Below are 12,213 nucleotides of genomic sequence, written 5' to 3' on the forward strand. Positions count from 1 at the left end.
CCCCTCTCTCACACACACTAAATGCGCTATTTCCGCACACACACAGAGCCGCGAGCTTGAATGACACAAGCACTTTTATTTCCATGCAACTCTCTGATTGGTCTGGTGTCTTGCCTCTGTTGCATTCACTGAACACGGGAAATTACAGTCCTGCCGTCCTTTCTAGTGTCTTGATGAGGTTCACGTAAAGCACGGTTAATGTATTATATTATTGAGGTATAATTGTCCGGGCCTACAGAAAAAACATTCGGGGCAGGCCAAAATATTATTTTACAAACAATGTGGAATTTATTGGCTACATATTACACAGATTATGCACAGCGGGAGCAGCAATAACCGTCAAAATAATAATTCAGACAGGGGAGCTCCGCACCCTCTGCCTGCCGCTAGGGGGTGCTGCAGCGCCCTCAGCACCCCCCTTCCCGCGCCCATGCTTGTAAGGCAAGATGTGTTATCCCTACTGCTCATGAAAGATCTGCTGAAAAGCAAACACTATGAAAAAAAAAAATCAACATCCAGTCTGGTGATATAACCATTCGTGAACTCTTTCTTCTTCATGTGTGCAGTCAGAGCAGCAGTGTGTTGTACAAAGGAGTATTGATCTGGATTTGTCTTCTCTCAGTGTAATGATAACAAAAGATGTATGATGTTCCACTGAAGTTTGAAGTCTCCATTTTACAGCCGGGTTTCTGGTTTCCTCTCTAGATCTCCGCAGTGTTCGTCGACCTCCCGGCGCTCGCCCAGATCCTCCAGCAGGTGCCTCTCCATCAGAGACTCAACCTGGAGGAGGAGCTGCTCCAGGTAGGCTGTGACTGCAAGGCAAAACAAGCGGAAATATCAGTCTTGGTTTATGATTATAGTTTTTGACAATATGACCAAATAAATCGTAGGGAAGTATGTCCAAAAAACTCCATATTATAGTATTTAAAAAAACTCAAAAACTCAAAGTATGTTGACAATATCAGACATACTCATACAATGAGATTTTTTTTTCGACATACAATATCACTTTTTTTCAGATATTTTTGGAAAACTTCATAATATGTTGAGAAACTCCATAGTACGGTATGTCAACAAAATAAGGTTGACATACCGTAAAACAAAACGTTGTATATCCAAAATATCTTACTTACTTTAATATGATGTTTTTTTCCGACATACTTTTATACCATTACTTTTTTTTCTGATATTTTGGAAAACCTCTTTGTATAATATGTTGAGAAAAACTCCATAGTATAAAATATTACTGTATGTAAAAAAAAAAATGTGGTCGTAGTATAGAATGTCGAAAAAAAATATTTGAAAAAAAGTAATTGTTGAGTCGTCAAAACGTCATAGATTTGTAGGTCTAAAATATCACATTAAAGGTCAGAGTGAAGTATATAAGTATCACATTGCCTCGATGCAGGTTTGAATTGTAATCCTGTTTCAGGTCTCGACCCCAGTGGAGCTGCCTACTATGACCTTCACTCACAAACACGAACCTCCCAAAATGTCCGCCTTCACTCCTCCGTCTGCAGCGCTGAAAGTCCCGTGCTCCGACCAGAAGGTCCCCGTGGCGACACACCCAGCGACGGCCTCACACTCGCAGGTTCCCTCGCTGGTGGAGGATGAGGGTGATGAAGAGCTGGACCAGCTGCTCGGTCTACAGAAACCAGTCTCAGGAAACCAGTCCGTCAGTTTGGAGGAGGACAGGAAGGTTCCAGAGAAAGGTGATTTTATTCAGCGTGTCTTTAGCCGCGTTCACATCGGAGTACTTTTCCCACTTTAGTTCCGATATAGTTCCGAAATGTCGCGTTCACACCAAAAAGAGCCGGAACTAAAATGAGTTCATGAGAACCTTTTTACCGACCGCATGAGAGTCCCTGCTAGAGAGCAGAGACTCTCATGCGGCTCTCTTGTGAGAAAAGAGCTATATTTCTGATTGGCTGGGCGGATTGCAAACCACGCCCCGTAAAACTCAAAAAAAGCTTTGTGAAGCCACCATTTTATTATCCTTGCATTAGCATTATTAGCATTAGCATTAGCCCAGCGCAGAAATGCAGAGAGACTGACTTATGGCAACACAAAATAAAAAATGGGAGCGGTGGAGATGAGGAGGTGTCGGCGTTCTGGAGATTTACTCTGAAGGCTTCAGTAGAAGCTGCTGGGAGTCCCAGCAGCTTCTACTGAAGCCAGTCCCTAACTCCGGGGACTTGGGGCGGCAGTATACGCCATGAAGTTGTTTGCGGCCTGCCAGTAAACCCAAAGCAGAAGAAGAAGAAGTGACGTCAGCGGCTTCATTTGCCTAATCCACCCCCAGGGATTTATTCCGGTGTGAACGCGATCTGTACTTAGTTCATCAGAACTAAAGAGTTCTCATGAACTAAGTTCTGATGAACCTTTGTGGGAAAAGTACGGCGGTGTGAAAGCGCCTATTGTTCAAGTTTGACATTTTGGGAGTGAACTGATTAAATAAGGAGCCCATTTGAACTAACGTGTGTTCGTTCATTTTGCAGAATGTGAGGAAGCGAAGGAGGTAATACAAGAGAAGATCGTAGAGGTGAAAGAGAAAGACGTCACACCGCCCAATTCTGCATCCGTCAAGCAGGAAATGACGGAGGACGACCTGGAGGACTGGCTGGACAGCATGATCTCCTGACCAAGGAAAGGACTTAAGATGGAAGATGTATATAAAAGGGAAATGGACTTTAATTGTCAGCCTGAAAGCTATTAAAACATCTGTGTGCTGGACAGATGTTTGTACAGTCAAGTTCCAGCTTCTTACTTTGCTCTTTGCTGAATTAACAGAGGCAGTTTGTTCATTAGTTACCATGACAGTAGACAGGACAGTACAGGACAGTATAACTTTCTAAAATGTGTCAAAATGTTCCTTTTGCATGTTTCAGAGAAAGAATCCTCTGTTCCCGAAGGAGAGTCAGATGGGACACGTGGCTTTATTGCGTCAACTTCTTTATTCATTTCCTCCCCCTCATCAAAAGAAGTGCAGATGACCAAAGCTACTACATACATAGAAGTGTCATTACAATAGCAGTGAACTGTTTAGTCGTCAATAAATACTTGAACCAAGATTAGGTTTTTTTTGTGTTTTCTCTTTTTGGGGCCCTTCTACTGTAAGAGGGCAGGACACCACAACTTAGAAATAAAACCAAACCAAGCCACATTTACACGAGGATGATCTACATTTCATAAAACAGATGTTCTCTCTTGATATTGTAATCGTTTTAAAAGTCACAAAACTAGCTTGAGCTGATTCTAAACCAGAGCTAACGCACTGCTTGTGTCAGGAGGGACGAAAATGATCAATGTTTTTTTGCATAGTTTCTCTTAAGGCACGTCGGCACTTGATAAAACATCTTAAGTGAGACGTCTCTGGTCCTGGAAGAACCATCCTCTGTGGCGTTTCATCGGACAGATTTGAAAAGGCAGATCAGGTCTCACTCACTGTGTGGTTTGATGTTAGCAGGATCATCACTAGCAGCACACATCCATTCAGGTGGTTTGGTAACACGTGACTCAAACATCCTGGCGGTAATCTAGAAATTGTGCAAATTCAAACATTCAGTTGTCATGCTGTAACCCTTCGCATGTATCAAATGTCTACACACAACAAATTGTGCAAGAGGTTGGGGTTAAGCAAGAAAAAGGCAATGTGAATCAAAATAATTTGCATAAAAGACGCGTCGTGGCAAGTGACTTTCCGGTAACGAGGAAGAGGATGCACAAACCCCAAATGTCCACTCGTCAGTCGCACGTCTTAAAATCATTTTTCTAGACATGATTTTTTTGTGAATTCAAAATGAATGACTATTTTTTTTCTCAACACCATGGCAGCAGAGAAAGTCCAGCGAGTGTTCAGGTTCTGGTAACAGGGGCAAGTCAAGCTCAGTGTCTCTTTCAGATAGAGGGAAGCAGAGAGGCTGATCCTCTCTAACCCAGCTGGTCCTCGTACTGCTTCCTGAAGCAGTCTCCAGTCGGGAAGAAGTCCCAGCATCTCTCCTGGTACATCTTCCACACATAGGACTCCTGGAGAGAGGGGGAGGGGGGAGGGGGGGGAACAGGAGCAGAGCTGATGGTGTGGACGGGTTCATGAACAGTTCATGTCAGTTAACCCTTATGTTGTGTTCGGGTCTCCCGTGACCCGTTTCAAGTTCTAATGATATAATAACCACGCTCTAGTTTTTTTTATCTGAACAAGGCTTCATGATATCCTCCACAGCAGCTATAAACACTACAAAACTGATTTTTACCATTTTTGCCAAATCTGAAGGTCTCTAAAAAAAAAGTGTATCATTTGGTGTTGAGGTCTGGGGAGACCCGGCAGAATTGCTGTGGGTGACTCAAGGTCAAATTTGCCCCAATCGAGATTCATCTTTGACTTCAGACACCCCTCCCCCTTCATCAACTGTAACAATAATTTTTCGCAACATGCACCTGGTCTCCCCTCCCTCTGCCCCCCTCCCCCCACAAGAACTCGACCTTTCTCAAAGAATATGTACACTAACACTTGAACCTGAACACACACATGTGCAATAAGTGGTGTAATGTGTTTTGGGGCCATAACATTAAATTACAACAGGATTGTGCGGATATGAATGCATAATAAGTTAGTTATGATGTAGCTAAAACAATATTGGATGATAGTCTTTTTTTTTTGTGTGTTTTGGACTGAAATAAATCATGGGTCAAAATTGACCCGCGAACACCATGAACGGTAACAGCTTTCGAACAACACAAGGGTTAAAGAAAGCAGGGTATGTAATAAAACATTTATATTGATGTATATTCTGAACAATCAATTAAAGTCATAGTAAAGCATATAAGAACATTTATGTATAGTATGTAGCAGAGTGTCTAAAAAAACTTCATAGTATGTCGAAATAAATCTTCATATAATAATGTATAAACAAATCTGACAAAACATCACAGGATAGTATATTGAAAATGTCATGGTATAGTATGTCTTTAAAAAATGTAGAATTGTTTATTAAATAGTTTAGTCTTTAAAATGTCAATCTCAAATTTGACATACAATAAAAGTATGTTACAGTATGTCATAAGAAATATTAAAGTAAATTAAGTCAAAATGTTTATAGCTTTTTTTAGTTATTAAATGTTTTATAGTTAGGCATAACAAAAATCGTAACTACTACTAAATGTTTTTGTATTATCAATAATGGAAACCTGTTTTACAAAAGCAATTAGTGAGGACTGCTTTCACACAGACCCTGACCACATGTATGAGTCTTATGGGGCTCTTGCCTTAGTTTGGTGAAACATGTGGAATGAGAAACAGGAAATCCCAGCTAGCTGGTTTGAAAGGATACATCCTGTAATACTGAGAAAGATACTGACGGTCATGTGACATCAGGAATCATTTGGATTGAGACCTAAATTGATTTTATTTTCTGCAGAATCACTAAAAACGTAATCATGTTTCCAACGTGATATTCTTTCGAAGCAGCTGAATGTGTTCTCTGCATGGAGCGGCTGCACAAAGTGAGTTGTATGTTCCTACTGCTGGATGTGTGACATAAGAACAGAGCATGCACCTCAAATAAAAACAACTCCAGTCTCAGGTGCACAACAACAACAACAACAAGTTAATATCCCACACATCTTCCTCCTGCTAAACTTATGCAACATAACAAGTGGGTTGAAACGTTGCAGAAGTGAAACCTGCTGAAGTTTCTGGAACTTTCCTACGCCGTCTTAATATTGATCGGATAATGTCACAAGTGAAATAATGAATAAATAGTGAGTAAGTGTTCACGTACCTGACCCGTGTGTTCAGTCTCATCCTTGTTGATGAGGTACATGAGGAAGAACCTGCACACAGGAGGGAACTGTGAGAAATGTCCGCATTGTAAACAGAAAAGTGTTTTAGCTTTGCTGCTGCACTCACAGGTAGTTCGCCAGGTTGTGTTCTTGTAAGGTGTGGGTCTCGAACCCGTGAGGCGTCCGGTCAAAGTAATCGTTCCCGATGCCACAGATGAAGCACTTAGTCTGGAGGAAGAAGGGGAGATGTTCATTTGTACTTAAATCCCCCGCTGTACTAAGGTCCATTTCACGTGTAGTTTTGTTCCTTTGGTATAAAGATATCTGACGGTGCCGACTTGTACCAGAGGGTCTTTTTTGGAGATGTTAGCGTTGAAAGGGGGAGACAGAGGGGAGGACAGTGCCGGCTTTTTAAACACATATCAAATGAACGGGCTGACAGAAAAAACATTCTTCATGTGTTCCTTGTTCATTCCATATCACAACACAGCTGAGTGTCAGCATTATGAGACAGGAGGACTGTACCTCTAACTGAACTATGGTTCAAATGCTTGTACTTGAGGAGAAGATAGTTAACAGTGTCACTTGTTTCACTCACGTATAAATGAGGACCACAAACACATCATCTGTGTGACTGATGTTGAAATCCCTATACTCACAATCACATATCTACTATATTCAACATGCAAATTAAACGGCAAGCAAACTGCATCAGGGACAGCAAACTAACATCGGGGCTGGTTGTTGAGTTTGCAATGTCGTTTGACTTTGGCCGTAATAATCATTTAGAACATGTTTTACTCTTATCTCGACGACCTTGAAAGCACCCTCGGTATCTTTTAGTATTTTCCTCCACATCTATGCAGCTGTCTATAAACGATATGAAAGGAGGCGTGTTGTGTCTGAGATGTTCCCCAGTTTGAGTCCAGTCTCACCTCCATGTCCTCCTTCACCTGCTCCTGCTGGTCTCTCAGCTCTCCAAAGGCATCAATGATCAAACCTGCGGGGGGGGGGGGGACAGTTGGTCATAGTACAAACAGAACTCTTCTGATAACACATTTAAAGGTCTCCTATTATGCAAAATCCACTTCTTCATGTCTCTTCTACATCAACATGTGTCCCCTCTTCTTCATGTCTCTTCTACATCAACATGTGTCCCCTCTTCTTCATGTCTCTTCTACATCAACATGTGTCCCCTCTGTGTAAAGAGACTCTGAAAGTTTCAGGAACAAAGATTCTCTCTCTTTTTGTCCTGATCCATTTCTATAAAAACCTGTCTGAAAATGAGCTGATCAGATTTTGGCCACTTTATGATGTCATAACGATGTTTTGGCTTGTGTAACCATTAGCCAATCAGCAACCAAGGTAACCCTCCCCCCCCCCCCTTATCACCTGAATCCCCTCATAGAGCACCATTGAGTTCTTTGTAACCAAATCTCTCTCAGAGGGGCGTGGGGAGGGGCTCCTTATTTTCATCTAAAGTAACAGACAGAGAATCAGCACTTTGGAAACAGGGCTGAAACAGAGGGGATTATGGGTAATGCTGCAATGATCTGTTTGGTGTTTCGAGCCAATCAGAGACATGTTTTGTATATATCTGAGACCAATAATATATTGAGGAAAAACAGTATAATAGGGGACCTTTAAGATTTGAGGATGCAGGACACAGACCCATGACAAAGCAAAGAGTGCGTACCCTGAATGATGGCGAGCAGGATGACGATGACGAAGAAGAAGAAGGTGATGTCGAACATGATGCGGTAAAGCTCGTAGGGGTCTCCAGCTGGGTCCTCCAACTCGTCGCCGATACCGCCTCCAGCTCTCACACCCACGTACATGTGGAACAAGTAGCACTGCAGAGGGAACACAGGAGAGAAGCTAAGAGATAAGATCACAGCTGTGTCCTGTTGTGTTGGCTACAGGGGGGATGGACAATGACACATTAGTATTCAGTGCACTATGAGGCTGTGATTTAAGTGCAACGCTAAAGATTTGGCGTCTTCTATCGCTACCCAGGAACAACGGAGAGAGACTAATGGGTGGATTCAATCTACATATATGAACATTTAACACATTATTTCAGATTGCAAAGAATTTACGCATGCAATTAGTGAGAAATTATTCAGGACACAATGGGAAGGACGCTTCCTTGGTAGGACATGTCTTCCGAGTGACTTCCTTCAGAAGCGAGGCAAGAATCCTTCAGCCTCGAAAAACGAAGAATGGTGGAACAGGCTAAAAGGTGTGCGTCATATGCGAGGCCCCGCCTTAAATGGAGCGCGATTTCCTCCAAAGATTTGGAAATTGGTCCGTGCGCAAAGCATTGTGGGGATTTTAAGACCGCAGAGTCTACACATGTGCAGCCTCGAAATGTTTCGCAACGAAGGACGCCAGGCTCGGTAGAATTCCAAGGAGCCTGGATATTAGAACAGTCCTTCGGCGGGACTCGATGACGTAGCATCCTTGAAATAGTGGCTCTGGAGCATCCTTCCTTGACATTGAGAAACACCCTTAGCATACATGTATTTTTTTCTCTATTATAGAAGAATGTTTGGTCATCTGTTGTCTTATACGATAGTAAATAATACAATTAAAATAAATTCACAATATATCAAAATCATCAAAAAAACGTTCCTAGAAAAAAGTGTTCAAAAGAAAATAAATAAAATATTGATAATGATAATGTTCACTATTCTTTCCTAAATGAATATACATAAATATATATATCTGAGGTGGCAAGGCATACCGTCAACATATCGTCACACTTCATGTCGGGCTCGTCCTCATCCCCCCCGTTGTAGAACTTCCTGAAGAAGTTGAAGGCCACCACGGTGTAGAGATAGACGACCACGGCCAGCAGACCCACAGTCAGCATAAGCTGGAAGAGCGAGAACTCATTCAGTTACAAAATGACAAACGTTGACATTTCATTTCACCTTTTGTTCCCATTGACAGTTTGAGCAGAGATTTGAAGAGGCAGAAGGTTGTTATCTTTGAGAAGTGAACCAACATGTCAATGTCAGAGCAGATTCATTCAAAAGGAAAAAGGAACTCAAAAGACCTGCAATATTTTCAAGGTCTTCACCGCTGAATTGAGTATTTTCTTGGCGGCTTTCATCAATTTTCAAAGACTTTGGAGACATTCTGTAATCACGTTCACACCTTTAAAAAACATCTTCATATCCCATCAATGATCTATAAGTGACACGGCCGGCAGTGGTTCTGTCAGTAGGGGGCATGGACTGTGAGCCGTAGGGTCGCAGGTTCAAGTCCCCGAACAGACCTAAATATGGAGTGTGGACTGCTACTTGGAGAGGTCCCATTTCACCTCCTGCCCTGCCGTGGTGCCCTTGAGCAAGGCACCGGACAACCCCCCACCCCCTTCACTCCCATTGCTCCCCAGGGGCAGTGCAATAGCTTCCCACTGCTCCTAGTACTAGACTCCTGGTGCTAGGATGGGTTAAATGCAGAGAACACATTTCACTGTGTGTGCTGTGTGTGCTGTGTGCTCTGCATGTGTGACCATTAAAGAGGGTTTAATCCAATACAACTTTTTATTGATATTTATTAAAATCTTTGACTTGTTATTTTGTTCTGATGAACTAGGAAATCAAGTACCTACAGCACATTCATGATGGGCTTGACTATAAACTTCACATCAAATACGTGCTCTTTACAGCCCAATGTGATTTGATGTGATGAAGTTTAGATGACTCCCATTAGCGGAACATCTAAATGAAGTTATGGCACTTCCCCTCAAGGCAAACATTAAGTTCTGTCATCTTTTCCTCAATAATTAATTTATATTTAATTCCATTTATGTATTTCTCATGATGTTAATTTCTAGACATCCTGAGACTGAGTCATAACATCTCTATCTCAAAGCCCCTCCTTATTCCAGGATATAATTCTTTCATTTGATCACATTAGGGTTTAATATGAATCACGCTGCCAGTGTTTATATACACACACACACACACACACACACACACACACACACACACACACACACACACACACACACACACACACACACACACCACTTGCTGCTAGATACCAACAAACTATGTGCAATATATAAATGTCGTTAATAACTGTGTAATTTTTCCTGCTGTAACTACGCACATGTCCCCTCTGTGGGACTAATAAGGTATTCTGATCTGATTCATGCAGATCTCTATGTAAGATGAGCCCTGATAAAGATGTATCCAGATGGCAGCAGAATATCTCTTTACATTCTTCAATACTTGAAATGAAAACCCTGTAATATATCCTTTATTTCACGGTGTTGTAATTCTACGTAAAAAGGGAAAAGGTGGTTGTCAGGACAGGCTGCTCTGCCACCGGGTGTAGCGGTCACTGTTCTTCTCTGTGCTCTGGCTCCCTCTGCTGGATGAACTCTGTACCTGCTTGCCGTTGTGAGTGACAGACGACAGGATGGTTTGGAGCGACTTGAAGACCATGGCGATGTCCAGAAGATGGGCAGCGAAGAAGAAGTTGTTGAAGTGTCCGAAAATGGACATGGTGGAGTACCAGATCAGATACAGGAAGTACTGAGGGAGAGGAAAGGACATTTATTAGTGACAAAGGTTCTAGGAATGTCTTTGCATATAATAAAAGCAAACTGCTGTCTTATGCCACCTTGCATATTACTACACATACTGTCTGACATATGTGAAAAATAACCAAATAAAACCTTTGACTATTTTAATAATCATGTTTTTAGCTGGGTGTCTGTTCTATCAGAGTATTCATTCATCGTAATGTCACTTTCGTAAGGTAAATACTATTTAGGCTATTACAGGACAGGTCTAAGGACAGAGGGTGTCGTTTCTCATACTGATATTCTGCACAAACTGTGCTGTTGCTGTAAACTGTCTTTGCTGTAGGGTATCTTTATTATAGCACTTTGGCTCGATCAAATATCGTTTAAAAATGTGCTATATAAATAAAAATGTAATAAGCAAAATCCTAATGAAAAGTAAGACATGTTTTATTTCTTCTACTTTATTTCCCCCCGCAGTGCTGTGAATAAAAGTGCTTTGATAACACGTTGAATAAACGTACATTGTCAGTCAGAACCACTCCCATCTTCCAGATGTGGTACTTGGTATCGATGGAGCTCAGCCTGCAAATGGGAGAACACAATAAGATCAAATGTACTTTATTGATCCCAAATTAGGGAAGAAATGTGTTGCAGCAGCATCAAAAACAAGGCACATAAGTAGAAAGATTAGAAATAAACAATTCTAAAATTGAAACATCTCAAAGTAGAAATAAAACAGCATTAAAAAGTAGAAAAATATACAAGTTGACCGTTAAGATAGAAAATCTGTCATACTGAAATGCAACCATGCATGTCATGTTAATGATTGATACAAATGAGGAGATACTGGACTAGATATATTTAACATGGGGTTTAGAAAGTACAGTTTTTTTATGGGATAACCTCAGGAAATGCTCAAACTCTCAGGCGTAACTTAAAGCCCTTTGAGTATAATTTTAGCAATCCCTTCAAAAAGTGTAAAAAACTGCTGGTTACAGTGAGTATGAATAGATACAACACGGGTTCATCTCTCACCAGGAGAGCAGGGAGGCTTCATTCTCTACAGTCTCCACCGTGGGGTCGAAGTCCAGAGCGCTCTTATCCAGGCCCAACAGCTCAGCGATGCGCTCGGCTCCGTACATATCTCCATATTTATTGATCACCTACAAATAAAGGACGGCAAAAAGAGACTTGGTCACAACACAACGAAAAGTCTGATTAAGACTTAAGACTTAAGACGCAAGATAACACAGGGTCACATATTATTCGAATTTCACTGCTAATTACCTCAGAAGATTTGTTTTAAAAGATTTGACCTATCATGCTAACAACTACTGAAAACTGTATTAGGCATGTCCATAATAGGATATTTGGTTTAAAAACCATGACATGTCTCACAAGGAATTTATTTTGACAAGTACATTATGACTACATGTTTAGTTATATGTTATTATTCTGTCTAATAAATGTAGTTACTCCTTTGCACACACTCACCTTGCGCTTGATGAACTTGTCCCAGTAGTTGCTGGGGAAAGACCTGTTAAAGAAAGTAGAAGTAACAATCAGCGGTGGTAACTTATGATTATAATGATTCTCTCTAGTTGTTTTCTGGAATTTGTCATGCTGATCGACATGAATCAAAATGTCCTTGCATGCTCATGTATTATGTAAATATGCAGATTACGATATGGAGCTAGCAGATGATGAGGATAATTGAATACTGACGAAACTCATAATATGATTATTTTGAGTCCAGACTATGAATCATGAAACTGCCTTGAATTGAACCTGGAGCTGGAAAGTTATTCAGTTTTGAAATGTTTGTAAGATGTGTCTTTGTATGAATATATATATATTTATATATCGTATTTTCCTTTTCAAAAAAGACA

At 41.1% G+C, this 12,213-nt stretch overlaps 2 protein-coding genes across 2 annotated transcripts in view; one reads left to right on the top strand and one right to left on the bottom strand.

Moving 5' to 3' along the window:
- aven (apoptosis, caspase activation inhibitor) overlaps positions 1–3,651 on the top strand; it is a 38,319-nt gene extending 34,668 nt beyond the window's left edge. The window contains exons 4-6 of the mRNA XM_079643766.1: positions 706–801; positions 1,433–1,712; positions 2,499–3,651. Of these exons, the coding sequence (XP_079499892.1) occupies positions 706–801; positions 1,433–1,712; positions 2,499–2,641 (519 nt within the window). The 3' untranslated portion in view covers positions 2,642–3,651. The remainder of the gene's footprint in view (positions 1–705; positions 802–1,432; positions 1,713–2,498) is intronic.
- ryr3 (ryanodine receptor 3) overlaps positions 2,936–12,213 on the bottom strand; it is a gene marked incomplete at its 5' end in the record, with an annotated part of 124,643 nt that continues 115,365 nt past the window's right edge. The window contains 10 exon segments of the mRNA XM_079643761.1: positions 2,936–4,026; positions 5,778–5,829; positions 5,906–6,006; positions 6,714–6,778; positions 7,475–7,631; positions 8,525–8,656; positions 10,185–10,331; positions 10,846–10,906; positions 11,360–11,487; positions 11,819–11,861. Of these exon segments, the coding sequence (XP_079499887.1) occupies positions 3,931–4,026; positions 5,778–5,829; positions 5,906–6,006; positions 6,714–6,778; positions 7,475–7,631; positions 8,525–8,656; positions 10,185–10,331; positions 10,846–10,906; positions 11,360–11,487; positions 11,819–11,861 (982 nt within the window). The 3' untranslated portion in view covers positions 2,936–3,930.

Source organism: Notothenia rossii (genome assembly GCF_949606895.1).
Source record: "Notothenia rossii genome assembly, chromosome: 8".
Lineage (NCBI taxonomy): Eukaryota > Metazoa > Chordata > Actinopteri > Perciformes > Nototheniidae > Notothenia > Notothenia rossii.